Below are 21,814 nucleotides of genomic sequence, written 5' to 3'. Positions count from 1 at the left end.
TTTATAAAAGAATCTTGAAAGGACTTATATGATAAGGATTTTTCGCCATCAATTAGTACAGTAGAAAGATGGGTTGCTGAATATAAACGTAGTCGTACAAGCCTTGAAGACGATCCACATCAAGGACTTCTAAAAACAGCACCAACACCAGAAATGGTAGAAAAAGTACAGGATATCGTATTAGAAAATCGTCAAATGACTGAAAAATATTTAGTAGAAGTCTTAGGCATCTCATTAGGTAGTGTAAGCAATAGTTTAACTGAAGTATTGGGTTTCAGTGTACAATGGGGACCGAAGTCGCTAACAGTGAAGCAAAATGACATTCGAATGCCACCTTCTCAGCAACATTTAGAGCATTTTCGAAAAGATAAAGTGGATTTTATGCATAGACTCATTATTGTGGATGAGACTTGTGTCTATATCCATTATCCTAAATCAAGACACGAGGCTAAAGAGTTGTGTGAACCTGGTTCTTTGGCTCCGATACGAGTTCGTGTCCAGAAATCGACCAGAAAGGTATTAGCATCAGTGTTTTGAGATGCGAGAGGAATTTTGTTTGTGGATTTCTAGCAAACTGGAAAAACAGTAAATTCTGAATATTATTGTAACCTTTTAGACCAACTGAAGGAAAACATTCGTGAAAAAAGACCCAGTTTGCAAAAGAAAAAAAATTATTTTTCATTATCACCGTGTCGCAAGAGCATTTTGACAAAGGCTAAAATCTATGATTTTTGTGAATGAATTAAAGTGCGAATTGCTGGAGAATCCACGGTATTCACCAGATTTTGTCAATGGCGACTTCCATCTGTTTCCACACCTAAAAAAATTCATGCGTGGAAAGCATTTTTCATCAAATGACGCAAGACCACACCACAAATAGGAGGAGGAGCTCGGCCAAACACCTAACAGAAGTGTATGCGCCAATTATTATTTTTTTTTTTAATTTGAGCTGGTTATTAATTTTTGGAATCAAACAAATTCACCGGCAATAATAGACATACGGAAATTTAGTCTTGACAATAATATGTGGACGCGGGTTTTGTGCAACCTCAATAATATTTATATCGGATGTAAATAAGGTGGACAGCACATGCACATGTCCCAAGATTGGGCGAGTTTTATTAAGTCTTTATCGAGATACCCACATTACCCAAAAATGAACGTTTACTAAAATTCGTGCATCGAATTTATTTTGTTTTTGCGTAGTTTCATTGAAATATATTTTTGATCGAGTTATCGGGCGTACGGACGGACATAAGTGACTAACTAGCCTTCACTTATCATTCAGAGCATGAGCGCGTATATGTATGTATTTGTGGTTATCTTTTTTTTGACTCCTTTATACTATTACATACAACTATTATGGTATCGTAAAATAACTTTGTGCGCAAGCACGTGCGGGTATAATAAAAAACATATTTTTTTTATGATTTATGTATGTGAGGGCTGGACAATTTTTTTCGGCATCGTTCCTAGCTAATTGGAGTTCCACATAATATTATAAGAAAAAAGTCCATAAGAACATAACTCTAAAGTCGATTTCGAGCCAAAAGTTCAAATTTAGAAGAATCTATTTTTAGTTAATTGGAAGTTAATATAAAGATTAGTGTTAATTTAAACTTTATGAATGCTATTTTTTTAAACAAACTTGGGAAACTTGTACTTGGGAGTTTTTGGGACGAATATTTTATTTTTGATATCCATTTTTTATTTAAAGAGCTCCAAAGTAGAGCTACAAAGCAAATTATTGTAATTGTTTTACATTATAGTAGGAAAAGTGAATGGACTCTTTTTTATTTTTATATGTAAATCATTCTTAAAGGTGCAAAAACCTTAAATTAATTAAATTTTAGAATATTTCAAAAATTTATTATATTTAAATATTTCTTTCTAATTATTACCTTTTTTTACAATTAACAATGAATTTGCAATATTTTAGTTTTAAATCCTTTTGTGTTTTTCATGCTTCTATCACTTTTGCAATAATTGCTTCTCTATTTTTTTATTAATTAAAGATAGATCTTTTCAAAATTTGGGGGGCTCCAAACTGACTTTAGAACTATGCTCTTATGGAGTTGTTTTATTATAATTGTGCGCAAAATCCGGTTTCCAAAGAACGATAGCAAAAAAAAATGTTCCATACCAACTGATCCGTCCTAATGCACATAAATGTATGTATATTACAGATATTACAAATCAAAAGGCCAAATTTTTGAAATTCATTTTTGTGCCAAGTAAAGTGGTTAGTAATAGTTCTGTAAAATTATTAGTTAATATAAAAAGAAGTATTTCGGATATTGCGAAGGAGTTATAAAACAAAAATTTAAAAATGTTGGAATATACTAAGTAAAGAAAAAGTAAAAACGCAGACAGTTTGTTAAACAAAACGCTTCATTTGCCCGCCGTTGACATTATGACTGTTTACAATCATCTGGCATTCAAATGCGCTGTAAAACTATGGCGCCCTCTATTCGCACAATTCAATTCAATTATTAAAGGTTTGCTCACTTGTGGTAATAGAATATTTGCACTCTCTTGCAAAAGGTTGCATTTTAGAAGGGAGGAGAAAGTGGAAATAATTAAATCGGTTTTGTTGAAAATGGTAGCAAAAAAATATTTTTTTATTGTATAATACCTACTTAAATGGAAAGAAACTTCGAACGGTTTAAAAATAAATTTAAATTAATATTATATTTGAATGTAAAAAACATATTTTATGAACAATGTAAATATATTTCATATACATATAGGCATATTTATATGTATAAATAAATAAATGGTACATGGTAAATGGTATATTTTGTGAATTACTTTTTAAATTAAAAGCCGATAGGGAAGTTGGCAAGAGTCGCCAAAATGAAGCTGTTATGTTACCTAAGCAAAATATAATTCTTTCACAGAAGATGCGGATTCATCATAAATTTAATCGGCTAAAAACAAACTTTGAACATACTTACACCTTACTTTACGCTTTACTCACCTAAGTTTGGAGTTTTTACCCACAAGTCATAATTATTCTTACATTACTAACCACTTCACAAACAATTTTTTTTTTTTCTATTTTTAGTTTTTTGAAATTTTTGATTAATTTCTTTCAGTGAAACTCTTATAGTGAAACTTATTGTGAAACTCTTCACCCTCTTTGTAAATGCTAGTTCATTGCAAAACATAGACTCCTTTAAAATCATCTCATCGTCAAAAAGAGAGCTTTTCAAATTCTCCCTTTATGTGTAACTTAGGCGAAGCGACTAGGTTTGATTTTAGCAATATGTCAGGATACATTCCATGCCATTCTGGTATTGGACATACCAATACAATGCCCTGACCGAGTAGATGGTCCCAAGCTCATCTTTTTGAAATCGAAATGTTTATTCCAAAAATTTTACTTTTCCTATACTTTTATTTGAAATTTCTAGAGGTAGCAACTCAGTGTCTTGCTGAGAGAGCCGATTCATCAAGAGGGAGCGAGAAAGCTACTTACTGAGCATAGCTTTTATTATTGAAACATGTATTAAGTGGACAAATTCATCCTAAGGTTAAATTTACCCAGGAATGATAGAAACAAAACTGCGTCCATCAGAGAGTGCGTGACGTCGCATTAGCTGAGTTGTGCAGTGTTGCAAACCATTTGCGAACATTTTTAAGTTTGGTGTTTGTTCCTTTTTTTATTTAAAGCTACCGAAGCTGTGAGTTAAAAAAAACTGTATTATTAAACAAAATAATGTTAAAAAGGTCACTCTGTGAAGATTTTAGTGTTAATGAAAATTTGTTGGTTCTTATTTAATTTGACATTTTAAGGTGAAAATTTAATTTTTTGCTCCTTTTAAGTATATGCAAGATTATTAAATCTTCTTCTCCAACTCTTCTTGACAATGAAAACCTTTTTACATATTTTAAAAAGCGTTTTAAATTACTGAATGCGAATTAAAACCATAGTGGTGTCATCGTTTCTTCCGGTCCTAAATCCTTAGTGGGACATAGGGCACCAAGAGGTGTATGCATAGAAAAAATAAGCAACAAAATACCAGAAAATATTGAAGAAACCATAACGACATTTTTGCAAAAAGAGTACCTTATCTTGTCTTAACAAAAAACGCATAAATTAAATTGAACATAACTATAACACATTTATTTAGAAAACGCACATTTTAAAGGCAATTTGTCACGCATACAAAGTTTTTTAAGTACAATAATTCAATAAAAATTTTGGTATCTTGGTTTCTTTAAATGGGCATTTTAGTGCGTTTTTATATCCAAAGCTAGGCAACACTGTAGTAGCGAGGGAGAATTTGACTGCTGACAGGAGAAGGATATCAACAATAACCGCGATCGCGGGCAATGCGACCAGATGTTAAAAAAAAGTAAAGCTAAATAAACTGAGTGAACTATTGAACTAATTTTTAAAAAATTAATATTTTACAAAATTATAATCATTACATTTTAATTAGAACAAGCTCGAAAAATGTCATGAAGAAAGAACTAAAACTCCGTGACTAAATAACAAAAAAACAATGCTAAATTAAGTTACGAAAATGGTAATCTGACCATATTGGTGCTAATACGACGTCAGTCATTGTCAAATTCGCTGAGAGCAAAGTAACGGTATAACGATAGGCTCTATCTCATTATTCTTTTCATCATGAAATTTACTATTAATTCGCCTAATAAGCGTTATTGACTCACGAAACCACTTTGAGTCAAATCAAGGAGAATTGTGATTATAAGGCCTATTCGCTTAAAAGGTACATTAAAGTTAGTTTCAAGAGATAGATACATTTTTTGTTGACTAAGAAAATGTGAATAGATTAAGAATAAAACATCTCATTGCATATTATGCGCCTAATCATAGTAGTATAATCAATTTGGCACACTTAAGTAGGACGCTTTTGTGCCGAATACATCCACATATTAAAGGGTATTTTTTTTAGAGGTTAGGTTTTCAAGATGAAATAAAACGTATATAATTTAATATTATGGCCAAGAATTTAGCTTTATTATAAAGATAAGGGTTTGCCATTATGTTTTAAAAATGATTTCGGGCAAGTGGCCGCCGCGGCTGGCTCGAATAAATTCCAGCCGAGAGGCCCAATTTTCGACCACTTTTTGCAGCAATTGGGGCCGTATGTCAGCAATAACGCGCCGAATATTCTCTTCCAAGACGTCAATCGTCTCGGGCTTATCTGTGTAGACAAGCGACTTCGCATAGCCCCACAAGAAATGGTCCAGCGGTGTTATATCGCACGATCTTGGACGCCACACCACAGGTCCACGGCGCGAGATAATGCGCTCACCAAAAGTTTCCTTCAGTAAATCGATTATTGCGTTGGCTGTATGGCATGTAGCGCCGTCTTGTTGGAACCAAAGGTCGTCCACATCAACATCGTCCAATTCAGGCACGAAAAAGTCATTAATCATGGCGCTATAGCGCTCTCCATTGACTGTAACATTATGGCCGGCTTCATTTTTAAAGAAATATGGACCAATGATTCCCTCTGCCCATAGAGCACACCAAACAGTGACTTTTTGAAGATGTAGCGGCGTCTCAGCAATGGCTTGTGGATTATGTTCACTCCAAATGCGATGTGAGCTTCATCGGGAAAATCGGGATCGGTGGCCATCTCGTTTTGGGCCCATTCACCGAACGTGCGACGCGCTTGATGGTCGTTCGGCTTCAATTCTTGCACGAGTTGGATTTTGTAAGCCCGCAAACCAAGATCCTTCCGCAAAATCTTCCATAAAGTGGATGGGCACATCTCCAATTGCTGCGCGCGATGGCGGATGGACTCATTCGGGTCTTCTTCGATACTCTGCTCCACAGCAGCAATAGCGTCTTCGGTGCGTACTGTACGACGTCTCTGAGGATGCGTATTATCCACTAGAGCAAACGTGGTGCGAAACCGATCCATGGTTAATCGAATTAGAGACTCTGATGGACGATTATGTCGACCGAATATTGGACGCAGCGCGTGATGCGTCGCGCGAACCGAATCATTATTTTCGTAATAAATTTGCACGATTTGCAAACGTTGTTCAGGTGTAAGTCTATTCATTATGAAATGGCAAACCAAACTGAGCATAAATCAAGTGACAGCTGTCAAAAAGGCCATCTACAAAAAAAGTAGTACCAATTTGAAAACCTAACCTCTAAAAAAAACACCTTTTATATTTTAATGGAGCTCTGCACATTAATCTTCACAAACCTGCTTTCGTGTAATCATAAAAACTGCAAAAAAACAAAGGTCCATATTATAATATTGTTTATATTTTTGCGTTGCGTTATAAAGGGTCTTTTTAAAATAAAAGATATAAAAACTAATTTTATTCAAAATACGGTTCTTAACACATACGAGAATTAAAACTTTCAAGGACTCGCTCACATATTACCGCATTGAGTTCAGCAATCCGAATGTTGTATGTTAGCTCCGGAATGCTTTTTGACTTATTCACATAAACTTTACTTTATTCCGACTAGACGAAATTATTACATTACTAACATATGATGCAAAATTCTGCTTTTTTGGAAAGTGATTGCATACGTCGTTCGTCATAGCATCTAGGAAAAACTTACAATTTCCTCTCAAAATTAGATATCGCTTTCCGATCTCATTTACACCGAAACTTTAGACGCTAAACCGCACCAAATTATTACATATTATCATACCTGAGTAGAACTATCGCATTCACTATTCACTATTTCTCTGCTCACTTAAGGGGGGAGCCTGGTTTATAAGGTCAAAAAAATCATTTTTTTTTTCGTTTCAAGCGGTTCCTAATATATAATATTTCAGAATATTCACACAAAGTTACAGAGCCTAATTCTCAATATTTCCGTAGATACAAAGCCAAAGGTAGGCGAGCGTTAGGTAGTTACGCTGTGACCGGACAGCTATTGTACAAACTTTATCTTCTTTTCTCGACTTTTAATTTTTATGATTTCTTTGAATTGGCGTACATGAATGAAAAAAAACTAATGAACCTTTTGAAATGAATCATAGCTTGTTGCCTTTAGTATGAAATTCTCTTCTATTTGAACTAACAAAATAGATCAAAAAATTTTTTTCAAATTTTTATACCAAGTTGAAGTGAATTTTTTTTTTATAGAAAGGCATTTTTTTCTTTAAAACCTCCAAAAAGTTGAAATTTTGGAATTTCTCTCAGTTTTCTTAGTTCATCTAAAATAAAAAATCATGATAATTAGAAATCCATTTGAATTTTTTGCTTTAGATAATAATTACGAGCTGTATCTTGTACGCCAGTTGGAAACTCCAGCGTTGCAGCGCTCTACTAATTTCTATGTTAAACATTTTTTCCACTTATTTTAACAAGTACAAAATTTTTTTATACTTTTTAAATGTTCATTAAAAGATAGAAAAAACTTTGCAAAGAGATGCAATTTTTAGACCTCATAAAGCAGGAAAAGGAGCAACAAATTAAGCCATTCAGTTCGCAAGCAAGTTGCTTATGGTATTGCACGAATTTCGTTTTTTGTGAATATGTAGTCTATATGTACAATTATGATTACATAATTTATCTTCAGAACTCTTTTTCTTGCCAATGAAATCAATGAAATAGTTCAGTGCTGCCAAGTACATGTGAGTGACTTCTTTTATCCAAAAGTTGCTAAGTGGTTACCGAATTGAAGCCAGCTAATGGCTCCCGAACACTAATTTTAAACAAAGAGTTTTATCAGCAAGGTGTGAATAAATATATTTGAAATACCGTTCCAGCAACGTATGCATATCTGCCATACCAAAAATTGAAAACAATAAAAAAACCAAGCAAAAACAAACAAAAAAACTCAGAATGTTAGTGTTTGCCATAAAAATCGCACTATGCCATACTTCCAAAAGTGGTTGTACCGGTGACCATTACGGAGAGCCTATGTAAAACATTTAACAAAAAGAAAGTTCGCTTAAATATGTGTGAATTAGCTCATTTTTGTTTTCTTTTGCTTTTACATAAATACCTACATACTCGTATATATTTTCACGTTCCTTACTTTCATTCATTCAGCTATAACTGGTTTGTTCTAAATATTATAGGGCTTTTCATGGCAATAGTGTGATAAAAACAGCAACAGACAAACCGGAAATCGAGTACGAGTACTATGCGAATGTAAGGCACTCTAATTACACTAAAAGCTTTTTTTCTGGTATTTCTTAAAATAGTTATATATCAGTAAATTGTGCTCTTGACTAATAATAATCTTAATTAATATGAAAATATGTACCTATCATTGAATTATTATCCTACAATCTGTCATCTTTAGACATCTTCTTATTTTCTAACTTTAGCAATCTTCTCTGTTAAGGGAAAATTTTCGAGTGACGAAAGCCAAATGGAATTTATGGCATAAATTTCGTGTAAAAAATTATTCGCGACTATATTTATTGTGATAGTGCTAACCGGCTTCAGTCGGAAACACCAAGTAAAGCCAAGCCTTTCTCCACCTGATCTTTTCAACGCAGATGACATCTTCCTCTTTCTCTGTTACCACCATCCGTATCGAATACATTCAGAGCCGGAGCATTTGTATCCATTCGGCCCAACGAAGCCACTGGATCTTTATTCGCTGCACTATGTCTATGTCGTCGTAAAGCTCATACACCTCATTTTTCCATCCCCAACGATACTCGCTGTCGCTAACGTGCGAAGGTCCAAATTTCTCCCAAACACTCCAAAAGACTCCTCACCGAATGTTGTCTTCGTCCAAGCTTTTGCGCCATACGTCAGAAGAGGACTTTACTACTCTATTACCTACTTAGTCTAAAGTAGCACTTGTGGGGTGGAGAGATTCTATGTTGGATTTCCAGGCTGACATTGTCATCGGTGTTAATGTTGGTTCCTAAATAAACGACGTCTCTTACAACCTCGAAATCATAACTGTCAACAGTGACGTGGGTGCCGATACGCGAGAGCGCCGACTGTTTGTTTGAATACAGGAGGTACTTCTTTTTTTCCTCGTTCACCACCAGGACCATTCGCTTTGCTTCTTTATCCAATTTGAAAATGGCAGAACTAACAGCGCGGTTGTTAAGGCCAATGATGTCAATATCATCGGCATACGCCAACAATTGTACGCTCTTTTAAAAAATTGTGCCTGAGCGAATAAGTTCTTGAGCTCGCACGATCTTTTCCAACATCAAGTTAAAGAAGTCACACGACAGCGAGTCACCCTGTCCAAAAGCTCGTTTGGTATCAAATGGCTCGGAGAGGTTCTTTCCAATTCTGATGGCGCTGCTGGTATTGAGCAACGTAATTTTGCATAGCCGTATTAGTTTTGCGCGAATACCAAATTCGGAGATCGCGGCATATAGGTAACTACTGTCGAATGCAGCTTTATAATCGGTAAAAATATGTTGTGTGTCGATTCTCCTTTCATGGACCTTTTCCAAGACTTAGCCTATTGTGAATATCTGGCACGATTGTACTATATTAATCTAACTTATTAATTTTTTATTATATTATTTCAAGATTAAACTGATGAGCTGGCCAACAGACGATTGCCTTACTTATCTCAAGTAATAGAATTATAAATCAAAATTGTTATTAACTACGTGTTTAAAATTCAAGCCGAGGACGAACAATGAATTTAAATTGGAAGACCACTTTAGTGGTCTGTTTCACTCTACTACATTTACCATTGGGAATATACAGTCAAGATGACTCCTTAGCGGGAAGTTTTCTATCGGGTAAGTGTAATGGCTAAAAGCGGAAAAATTTTATAAAATTATAAACTTTCGCTGCAGGGCTCCTAGACACTATCACAAGCACAGCCGATTCGAAGGATTGTCCCGGAGTTTGTGTCCATACTTTGGCCACGCTAATTTGCTATGAAGTACTCGATGATATACCATGTCCATCGCCTAGTATGAAGTGTTGTATTGAAAGTGCACCAGGTAAAAACATATCTCTATCTTGTTTGGTATTAGATTTAACCTGCAGGTTTGGTCTTAGTGTGCGGCATCCCCCATAATTTGACCTATTATTTTTTCTGATAACTCGTAGGCGACTATTAGAATACCGTTAGCCACCAGAGCCAATCCGTTTTCCTTATTTTCACTTTTTGATATTCGAGGCCTTCCTTCAAGGAGAATTATTTTATTGAAGTTGGAAAAACAACTTTAATCCATATTATAGCAACTATAGCTAAAATTTCATAGCCCACAAAACCTCCACACGGGGCTTCTTCTTTTCTAAACTGCAGCGGAAGTTGAACCCGAATGTTTCGATATATTGAGCCACTTTAGACACTGAGATAAGGTTTTGCTAAATCAGCCAAAAATTTGCGTATTGCATTTTCGAAACTGACTACGGATCCAATACGATAGAGTAGCTGATAGTCATGCGAAGCTCAGCATCTTTTTTTCAGCTTTCATTTTCTGAGTTGGTTAATTTAATTGAACTTTGTTTTCAAGAAAAGTATCTGCTTACCTTTACATTTGCTTCTATGAATGATCCCAATCAATGATGTTTGTTATTAGGTAAAAACATTACCTTGGCGCATACCAGCACAACTTCTACGTCAACCACTACCAGTACAACAAGCACTACCAAGCGTCCAACAACCACGACTACCAAATTGACTACCACCTCAACTACAGCTAAACCGAAACCGAAGACCACTTCTAAGCGGCCAACTACAACCACCACTACAACGACAACCACTAAAAAGTCAATCATCACCAAGAAACCGACTACTACCAGCACATTGGCGCCCAAAAAGGCTGATGAAAAGGATGCTGGACCCAATGATAGTGCGAAAGGTAGATTTGAAAAGATTCATATAAAAGACTCGATTAATAATAAATTTTTTTCATTCACTAGTGCAAAACTGCACGGGCGTTTGTGTGGCCGATCGTATTGCCGAATATTGTGAGGCATATTTGACCACAAGTGGGCTCTGTACAGCGGGCACGAAATGTTGCGTCTCGTTGAATGATTACGCAAATACGAAACTTCCGAAGGATATCTATGTACCAGCTAGTATGTACAGGTAAAGAACTATCGGTTGCCAATATTAATATTTTCCCTTTGACTTACAGAACACATGGCGAATCTGCATAATATGCAATATAAAAATAATAAGACCAGCATTGCTACGAAACAAACCGCCACTAAAGTAAGTGTGATCTTATAAACCTAGCAGTTTATATATTTATGAATATTTATATGTATTTTAAATATAGGCAACCACCTCGACAACGTCAGCCTCAAGTACCACCATCACCACACCTGAGCCGGCGCGCACCAAGATTACTAATAATATTAACGCCAACAAGCCGGCGAAACATAAGAAAACTCCGCCTACAACAACCACTACAACCGAAGATCCCGCCGATGAGGAGCAGGAAGTGGAGGACGATGATGCCGAGGCAGAAGGTGAAACCAACAACGACGCCAATGACAAAGCTGAAAATCCGAATGGTCAAACTCTAAAGGAATGTGAGGGTGAATGCATGAATGGCATTTTTGCTATTTTTTGTGATGACATCGACTCAGAGGCATTCTGTCCCGGTGAAGGCAGTTGTTGTGTAACGGGTGCTGCCTCTGAGGCCACACCGACTCTTGCTACTAAAACAACACCGACCAAACCGGCGACAAAGATTGCCAAGCCACAGCAAAAACCGGCTGCTAAACCAGCACCGCCACAGCAGAGTGTACCGCCCCTATTACAGTCCGTAGGTGGCGGTAATGATTTCTTCTCACAAATACTATCCTTCGCAGAAAACACGCTCGGTGGCACTGGAAATCAGCCAGCTCCTCAGACACCACCGCCCGTGCAGCGTTGCCCAGGCTTTTGTTTGCTCAACATAATGGCGGCCTTCTGCGAGCGGCCTTCGGTGCTTATCACAACACCAACAACATGCGCCAAAGGTTCAGTCTGCTGCGACAATACGTAAGAGTTAAAGTGGATACATAAATTTGGAACTTGCTTTTTTAAATAAATGGCTTTTTGTTGCATTTCTTTAGTGCTTCCCCACCAAAACTCCCACCACAAAACAGACGACCCCCTGCGCCATCGGCTACAACACCCGCTACCGCACCTTATGTTGTGCCCAGCACACCACTGCCAGATCCACGTGAGGAATGCCCTGGCTCCTGCATTGTGCCACTACTTAGCTTCACCTGCTTCAGTGAGTATTAGTTATTCGCTCTTTCATAAATACTATAATTTCAATAAAACTCTCGTACTTCCTTTCTTTCGTAGAAAACGCCGAGATGACCGATCTATTCAAGTGCAAGCGTTCTGGCCAAATTTGCTGTGCACCCAAGAGTCGTATTCTCGAAAAGCAACAGTTCCAGACACGCAACGATACTCTCTACACGAATTATCCCCCACCACCGCCAATGGTTGGAGTACCACAGCCATATCCACCGCAACCACAATATCCTCCACCACATTACATGGTTACACAATCGCCGCAAACGCATCACCATTACCCTCCACCCCCACCACCACCAATACTACAGCAGCAACATCAGCCTCAACCACAACAACCTACGTATGATTACGCGCACTATGGACCAGCTTTGGTGCCTCAGCAACAGGGTCACCCCCCACCACCGCCACTACCACCCACCACAACAATAACAACTACTACGACCACCACCACAACGCCGCGTCCACATATTTACTCGAAATACGTTTGCGGTGTCAAGGGCACTTTGCGCAGTGGACGCTCACGCTTCTCGCCGGCCCTGTCGCTAGTCTCCTATGCACGTGCGATGTATGGTATACAGCGTTCTTCGCGTCAACTAAGCCAGCTATCCCAGCCACAAATTCAATTGAACAAATCAAATGAACGCCTTATATTGGGATCTACAATAGTGCCCATACAAATACACAACGATCTGATACCGAGCGATGAGTGGCCTGACGCGAACCAGCTGCGGTCATACCATGAACACAACTCAATTTCAGCGGCAGCTGTACAAAGCCATTACCGACACTCGGTGGTCGGTGAACCGGTGTTTGCAATGAATTATAATGCCTCGCGTAGACGAGCCCGTGTGGTTGGCGGCGAGGATGGCGACAATGGAGAGTGGTGCTGGCAAGTGGCGCTGATCAACTCGTTGAATCAGTATTTATGCGGAGCAGCGCTAATCGGTACGCAGTGGGTGTTGACGGCGGCACATTGTGTAACAAAGTAAGTTTGAAGAAAGAAAATTTAGAAACAAGAAATTTAATTTAAATTTCCTGAAAGAAAATGGGAGTTTTAGGCTAATACTGAACCAGGTATTAAGATGACAACATTTTTTTTACCCTATTTTACCTTTCCGTTAATTAATTTTACTAATAAGGCGTCTTCCGAAAATTTAATAGCCTGTTTCTTTATGTATCGCATAACCTGCGTAGACTTTCTGTCGTAGCTTACCAAATTTCCATACGTTTCACCAAGCCGTATTGTTTTCAGAATATATTTATTGTGTGTTATGTATTTGTTGTTTGTAAGGTTCATGACCGACCGCCATGGCCGAATGGGTTGGTGCGTGACTACCATTCGGAATTCAGAGACAGAACGTCGGTTCGAATCTCGGTGAAAGATCAAAAATTAAGAAAAAGTTTTTTCTAATAGCGGTCGCCCCTCGGCAGGCAATGGCAAACCTCCGAGTGTATTTCTGCCATGGAAAGCTCCTCATAAAAATATATCTGCCGTTCGGAGACGGCTTGAAACTGTAATTCCCTCCATTTGTGGAACAACATCAAGTCGCACGCCACGAATAGGAGGAGGAGCACGGCCAAACACGCAAAAGAAGGGTGTACGTGCCAATAAAAAAAAAGAGGTTCATGAGAATTGACCGTGATAGAGTAGTCACGGCAAGCCTGTAGGCTGAATGGTTTGTCATACACTCTTCCCTATTCCGATTTACGTCATTCCAGCAACTTTTTATAAACGTTTCGATGTTAAAGGCCTCTTGTAGATGAGGAACTAACTCTGGAAGCACAGTCCATGTGGGAAGCCTCGACCTCCCACAGGATTGCCAAAATAATGCTACGAGCTTGCCACACGAAAACAACCCGCTTCATTTTATCTCTCCCAAGGAAATAATGTTAAATATTGGTTGGAGTGCTGACGGTACATTATGTCACTCATATCACGCAGCTAAAATGGGACTGGTCCAGAACGACGCATGTAACTTATGCGAAGAAGAAAGGCGTACGTTAGAATACCTCCTTTGCCACTGTCCTGCTCTTAGCAGGACTCGTTACAACTGCCTAGGATCGGAATAATTTTCAGATATGAAGGATATTGCTGAAAAAACTCGACAAGACATATATCACAAACTGGTTACCGTACACTTTTCCCAATCTATTTTTCCCAAAAGTCATTTTTCCCAAAAGTCATTTTTCCCAAAACTTTTGTTCCCAATAAAATAACTCCCAAACCAATTTTCCCAAAACCATTTTTCCCAATTCAATTAAAATCCTATTTTTCCCAAACTTGTTTTTTTTTTGCGTAGAACTTCTTTTCGCGTGGGCGGCCTTCGGCCGCGCTTCAAAAAAAATAACCCTCATCAGTCCGACTCCGGCTACGCAATCCACCGTATTTTTGCGTAGAACTTCTTTTCGCGTGGGCGGCCTTCGGCCGCGCTTCAAAAAAATAACCCTCATCAGTCCAACTCCGGCTACGCAATCCACCGTATTTTTGCGTAGAACTCCTTTTCGCGTGGGCGGCCTTCGGCCGCGCTTCAAAAAAATAACCCTCATCAGTCCAGCTCCGGCTACGCAATCCACCGTATTTTTGCGTAGAACTCCTTTTCGCGTGGGCGGCCTTTGGCCGCGCTTCAAAAAAATAACCCTCATCAGTCCAACTCCGGCTACGCAATCCACCGTATTTTTGCGTAGAACTCCTCTAAAGAATTTATTTTATTGGGAACAAAAGTTTTGGGAAAAATGACTTTTGGGAAAAAAGTCTTGGGAAAAACAGTTTGGGTGAAAAAATTTGGGAACATTTGCCTTTGGGAAAAGTAAGCATTGGGAAAAAAGTTTTGGGAAAAATGGATTGGGAAAACTGGTCGGCAACGTCACAAACTATGTTTAACACGACTCCAACAACACTGGTAACACTAAGGAACCTTGTGGTCTATGTGAGATCTATTCAGATCAGCCAGATATACCTAATCTAACCTAAAGGCCTCTTGCCCAGGGTTTGTTTGTACCCAATTATTAAAGTTTACGTGATCGCCATCTCTGCCTGGAAGACTTAGTTGTAGTGGCAGAGCTAGTAGCTGTGTTTCATGTGAAAACTTTTATTTCAGATCCGATTCAAAATGGTTACCTTCAGAATTTATATTCGTAGAGTTCTCATTCGATTACTTTCCCCGAATGAACGAAAAGAGATCAAAGGCATCTTTGATTTCAATTTCCGCTCGGCGTGACTTCATATTCTAAACGTCCCTTGCCTAGTTCCACCTGACAACGAAGGATTTCATGAGATCAACTTATTTTCAAACTTGTAATTTTAGTGGTGGCAGGGGAACAATATAGGTATTGACTATGTTTTTCGTGGATAGGCACTGAACACATGTGTAGCCTCTTCTAAAATAATTTGCCTTCTTTTCTGTGCTGTTCAGCTCCATACGAATTTGGAACCAAAGTGTCTTATATTTTTTTTGTTTTGGTAAGTTGAGAGCTTCTTGATATGTGCTTTTGGTACGATAAACGATCGGTTTAGTATGAAACTGGAAAATTTCGTGCATACATAAATATAGCCATAGCTCAAAAAATACTCTTTACTCCCTTTTAGCATTGTACGATCGGGCGATGCCATTTACGTGCGAGTCGGCGACTACGATCTGACACGGAAATACGGCAGTCCTGGCGCGCAAACTCTTCGTGTAGCTACAACGTATATTCACCACAATCATAATAGCCAAACATTGGACAACGACATTGCATTGCTCAAATTGCACGGACAGGCAGAGCTACGAGATGGTGTATGCTTGGTGGGTGTATAAGTTTGATTTCCCAACTTAATTTTTGGATTATTTTATATATTTAATTACCTCTTCCTTGTGCAGGTCTGTCTACCAGCTCGTGGCGTCAATCATGCAGCCGGCAAACGTTGCACAGTCACCGGTTACGGATACATGGGTGAAGGTAAGTAATAAAGTGGATATATAAAAATATGCTTAGGCGAAAATATATTTCTCCAATTTCTTAATTCAGCCGGTCCGATACCGTTGCGCGTGCGTGAAGCTGAAATACCAATCGTTAGCGATGCAGAGTGCATACGTAAGGTGAATGCAGTCACTGAGAAGATATTTATTCTACCCGCCTCAAGTTTCTGTGCCGGTGGCGAAGAGGGCAACGATGCTTGCCAAGGTGATGGTGGCGGTCCGTTGGTGTGCCAGGATGATGGATTCTTTGAGCTGGCCGGGTTGGTGTCCTGGGGTTTCGGTTGCGGACGCGTTGATGTGCCAGGTGTATATGTAAAAGTCTCCTCATTCATCGGTTGGATCAATCAAATTATCAGCGTTAATAATTTATAGTCTTAACAAATTTGGAAGTTAAGCCCACGAATATAAAGAATAATGAAAACTAGACGGTAGTATTTACATAAATATTTATTTTATAATAAACGTAGCAGGAATCCACACACTTGTAGGGCGTTCTCAGATAATGGGGCAAGACAAAACTCTTTAGTCATGTAGAGTACTCTACGAATATGTGGTTCAGTTTAGTTGCAAATTGCATACATACATACATTCATAACTACTTATTTTCGACTGTCGATTCGTAAAATACTTTACAATGCATAGCAACATACGCATGGCTCATGTATTTCTACAATATAAATATTATCTAGATTAATTCTGTATGTTTAGTTACACGAACTGTTTACTATTAATTTAATGCTCCAAAAATATTAGCATCTACTCGTATTACCATCCGTTTGCTAGAAGAGTGACATAATCCGAAAATGCATAGCTGCGCAGGTTTGGCCATCATCTCTTTTTAAAACTATCTAGCTACAAGAAAACATGTTCAATTTTTAGCTTAGCAAGGCATAGTAAATTGATGGTTTTCTAGGAGATTTCCTTGGTTTTTTGTACCATGACATTCTTCCAGTAAACGTGCAATATTTGTGCGGGTATGCATTTAGAAAGGGAAAAAATCTCACTGTATAACTGCGCGGCATACGATATATTAGTTTTACTTAAAATTACATACATTTAATACAATTTGTATATAAATTAAGTTTATTTGTCTTTAATTGGTTATTAACTCGCTTAATAAAGTATTCAAGAAAAAGTGTGCTATAGTTTCCATTACATCAACCTAAATATTACGCGAGAAGGTTTGCCATTTTACAAAAGACATTCTCTCTTCCAAACCATTTCAAATGCCCGCCAAAGCTCAGCTGTAGGTGACGCATCCCTATGGATCATCTTTGGATTATCAGACCAAATATTGCGCTTTTACTTATAGAAAACAGGCGAGTTATGTTAAGTAAGATCCGTATCATCTAACCTCGGCCAGAAAAATATCACCATCATCATTCGGTCGCTATTGACAGAAAGCGCAGCCTCTTGCTCATCGTTGAAGGAACAGCATCTTTAATTCATTGCTGGGTCAACATCCTCTCCAAACTGTGATATCTGAAAAAAATCTCCCCGGCCGGCTCTCTGCCAGACATCGAGAACAAACGAAAATATTGCACTCGTCGCTACAAGATTGCGCGACAGTCGGCGTCAATCCGTACGCAAGAGAGCGGCTACCCTTCCAAAAACTATTGTGCCTAAAATATTGAGTAAGGTTCTTAGACTCCACCTCTTCAAAATTCACATCGTGCAAGCGCTTGAGGCCTAACGATATAATGTTGGACTGTCTCTTATCAGCGCATGCTGAATGATTATTTTCTGCCAGACAGCACATGCCATTCACATCTTGCGACATCAGGTGAAAAAATCTCGAGTGCAACGTAAGAATCCGCATGGCATGCAGAAAAAAATAAAATCTTAAAACTCACACAACTCTATTAATTTTAATTCATTTGCAGTCAAATATAGCTCATTCGACGCAAAATTAAATTTACTATAACTGTAGTGTACTAAAAAAAATCCTCAATGGATAATATCGTAAAAATGATGTCAAAGTTGAAAAAATAGAGAAAAAATACAATAAAAAAATTCCAAATATTTCCGTCTACAGTCTCGTCAGTTGTCATTTCAGAAAAATTGTCAACAAACTGTCAAAAAGGCTTGTTTTTGTTCTTTCGAACTAAAAAAAAAAATTCGAAATCGGATGGAAATTGGCGAAGTTACTAGTGATTCTTCACATCAACCTACTAGAAAACGGTTTTATGGCCATAAAATGAGATTTTGGGGGTGTATTGGAAATTTCTCCTATACCATTGTTCTCAGTTTTACCATACCTACAAGTTGTACTAGGTCTCCATAAAAGTATAATATCACTGTCGCACAGTGTAATCTAACACGCAAACTACAAGATGCATTGCCTTGAACACCGTTGTACGACAATGATATCGCTCTACTATCTGAAAATGCTGATACTTTGCCAAATAAATTGTCACAGTGGGCTGAAGCCTTGGAAATAAATGGCTTACGCATAAGCAGACAGAAAACCGAGCAGCGAAACGAAGTTAACGAACGGGAAACCGAGTAACCTGAAGATTGCGCACAAGGAGGGCTGACCCCAACTATGGGGCCATGACGAGGAAGAAGAAGAAGAAAAAGAAGTAATAACAGATCAAGATGGTGCCACCGCCCATATGGCCAGAAAGACCATGGCGATACTATGTGATTTCTGCCATAACAAACTTATAAACCATTTCAGTGACATATCCCGGCCACCTAGGATATACCGATCTTACCCCTGTGTACTTTTTTCAATGGGGATACCTGGAAAATAAAGTCTATGAAGAAAACCTAGCGATCATGTCATCACTAAAAAAATATTGTTCGCGAGGTTAATGGTATGCCGACGTCACTTCTCCAGCGAATGACACGGAGTACGCAGGCCAGATTCCAAGAGTATATCCTACGTATCGCTCAACATTTAAATAATAATTAAAAAAACAAAATCCGCAATTGTCTTTTTTGTAATAGTTATTGAAATAAACTTTTATCACTAGGAATTCTTTTTTATTTTTGCTTTTCATTCTTAATTCTGCAACCGGAAACCTTTTACTGCGTTTATAAGAAACCCAACTAGAGGATCGCAATAATCGATTCTGCGTTGGCTACCTATTAAACTTTTCTTAAATTATTATTTTATATTTACAAGCCAATAGCTATTGGAGGTTCTTTTTTTTGATATGTTAGGAATAAGAAATGAGTAAAAAAATCCGAAAATTAGTCGAAGCATATTTGTTTACCCTGCAAATATGTATCTTGAAAACGTTTAATTTTAATAAGCGATGAGGCATTTTTTTTTTCCTTTAACTCAGTTTTTTTTTTAACTCAAACCCATTTTTTCACGCATCTCAAAAACTCCTTGACGGAAAAAAATGTGTGGAAATTCGGCCTAAGTGACCTTTTTACATATGAATGGGATTATTTGGTTCACAAGCTGGCATTTTGATACCGCATGCCTGGTTGTATAGCCGAATTATTGAAAAGAATGATTGAATACCAGATTGGATTTCGCCGTTCGACGCAGTCAGATAATTTTCTGCTGCTGAACTCATTGGCAACCTTGCTTCTCGAAGTGTTCTGTTCTCCAGGAGTTGCAAATAATTCTACCGAGGGCTGCTTGAATTTGCTAGTCACAAATCTGTCACAACTCTAAGTCTGAATCGATCCAAATTTTAGATATATTTATATTGCGATCCTCTTAGTGTCTTGGCAAACATCTTTGCTAAAAAATATTCCAAATAAAGAATCGCCTCACTATCAAAGTTTATCTGAATTACAACTCGACCTTGAAGCCTCCAGCCAATAAGTAAAAATGCTGGAGTGATTTCCTTTATTATACAGGTTGATTGAAAAGTACTGCAACGAGAGCCTTGGTAACTAGTAGAAAATAATAATTGGAGTTTCAATCACAATTAATAAGAATAATAATAATTATGCGAAGGACTGAAAGCAATTTATAAGCAATTTTAATGTTTAGTATTTATTTTATATGTTTAAATAAATAATTATTTTTCGTCTTGTCAATTCGTTGCAAAAAAAGTACACTGGCACTGATAAAGTAATTTATATTAAAAGTTTTATCCTCGAGGGATGTTTATAAAAAAATAAAGGTAAAAGGGTCAAAGGAGTCTACTCCTTCATTTCCAACTGCATATCCATATCAATATCGAGTTTAAACGTGATCCTACCAGCATTGGAGATGATCCACAAAGTGAGCGTCAAAAATGTCCAACAATACCAGAAATCATTGAGCAAGTGTATGTACTAAAACAGCAAAAAAACAACAACACAAATAAAAAAATAACAAAACAAAAAGCTGTATAACGGTAATTTGCAGAGTTTCCAAAAGTCAGAGATGATGAAATGGAGTCAGTGTTTTGAAGTTAGAGCAGATTATATTGAATAAAAAAACTGATTTAATTTAAAATTCACGCTCTTTTATTTTTTGTGCTTTTTTACTTTTCAAAAAAACTGCAATTGAGGAGCTGTAGTATTATACAATACATAAATTTTTTGAAATAAAATTTACAAAGATTATTTATTTCACTTATTTAGCATATTTCGTTTCCAAGTTAGCCATATTTTTGCTCTTGCTGATTTAACAAAAAAAAAAAACATATGCATAAAAATATAAGCATATATTTTTAAATTTATTCAGCACCTATTAGGTGGTGATGTGAAATAGTAATTAAATGTTGGTCATTCGCCGGCAATAAAAAACTGCGTTCTAAATCACCGCACCCCTTCCTTCAAAGTAGTAACTGATCTGCTTTATTGTTCAAATTACAAAATTAAAAAGCATCTATGTGACAGTTGCATTTATAATAACATTCAACGTCTCTAACACATATTCATAAATAATTACACATACATACATACGTATTATGTACAATACCCATTTTCATCCATATGAATATTTGCGCGCCAAAAAAATTGAATGCGCCTATTTTTTCCACACATATTTTCCTACTATGAAAGCATAGTTTCTATATAACCCTTTCGATTCACTAACGTATTTCGGTGAATAGCAAATTTTAACGGAAAATTAAGCAAAAAAACGATATCCTCGAATCCTAGCACCCAGACCAAATAATTTTTTGAAACACTATACTATACATACATAATTATAATAACGGGCATGGGAAACATCGCTGGGCAAATAAATATATATGTACATATATGTATATACATACATACATATGTATGTCTATTTTAGCATAAATACATTTATATGGACATAGTTTACACACACACACACGCCACCAAGTGCATAAGCAATCGCGTGTAGGCAAATTTAATAAAAAGCAATGCGCCATCCATTAAAATCTACAATGTACAAAAATACGTATATATACATCTGTGGGTAAGCATTTTTCACCACCAATTAAATGTATGTATGTATGTGCGCATAATGACAATATTCTTGTATTCTTCTTCAACAGCATCCTTGCTTATCCTTGAGCGCCTAGACAAAAGCACCCAATACGCCTTAAATAGCCGCCGAGCTATTCACGCATACAACTGCAAGTACATATGTACATACATGCACAGAAATAGTTGATCTTCGAGTAGCGAAATCGCGCAAACTAGGAGGAGTTGAGTGCTGTATCTTTAAGATTTCTTACTACTCTACGCACCACTATTACTGCTCTCACGCACGCTACTTCGAAGAACTATATTTCTCTTTCCCGCTTTACTGCGCTCTGAA

The 21,814-nt window shown here is 37.3% G+C and overlaps 1 protein-coding gene across 1 annotated transcript in view; it reads left to right on the top strand.

Moving 5' to 3' along the window:
- LOC129241668 (protein masquerade) overlaps positions 1 to 16,549 on the top strand; it is a 40,178-nt gene extending 23,629 nt beyond the window's left edge. Inside the window, exons 3-13 of the mRNA XM_054878127.1 lie at positions 9,475 to 9,692; positions 9,750 to 9,899; positions 10,485 to 10,766; positions 10,828 to 10,986; positions 11,046 to 11,122; positions 11,190 to 11,899; positions 11,974 to 12,137; positions 12,212 to 13,151; positions 15,753 to 15,951; positions 16,027 to 16,105; positions 16,175 to 16,549. Of these exons, the coding sequence (XP_054734102.1) occupies positions 9,587 to 9,692; positions 9,750 to 9,899; positions 10,485 to 10,766; positions 10,828 to 10,986; positions 11,046 to 11,122; positions 11,190 to 11,899; positions 11,974 to 12,137; positions 12,212 to 13,151; positions 15,753 to 15,951; positions 16,027 to 16,105; positions 16,175 to 16,497 (3,189 nt within the window). The 5' untranslated portion in view covers positions 9,475 to 9,586 and the 3' untranslated portion in view covers positions 16,498 to 16,549. The remainder of the gene's footprint in view (positions 1 to 9,474; positions 9,693 to 9,749; positions 9,900 to 10,484; positions 10,767 to 10,827; positions 10,987 to 11,045; positions 11,123 to 11,189; positions 11,900 to 11,973; positions 12,138 to 12,211; positions 13,152 to 15,752; positions 15,952 to 16,026; positions 16,106 to 16,174) is intronic.
- The last annotated feature ends 5,265 nt before the right edge of the window (positions 16,550 to 21,814 follow it).

Source organism: Anastrepha obliqua, chromosome 3 (genome assembly GCF_027943255.1).
Source record: "Anastrepha obliqua isolate idAnaObli1 chromosome 3, idAnaObli1_1.0, whole genome shotgun sequence".
NCBI lineage: Eukaryota > Metazoa > Arthropoda > Insecta > Diptera > Tephritidae > Anastrepha > Anastrepha obliqua.
Note: the sequence above shows the minus strand (reverse complement) of the source record. Positions and strands in the feature narration are given on the sequence as shown.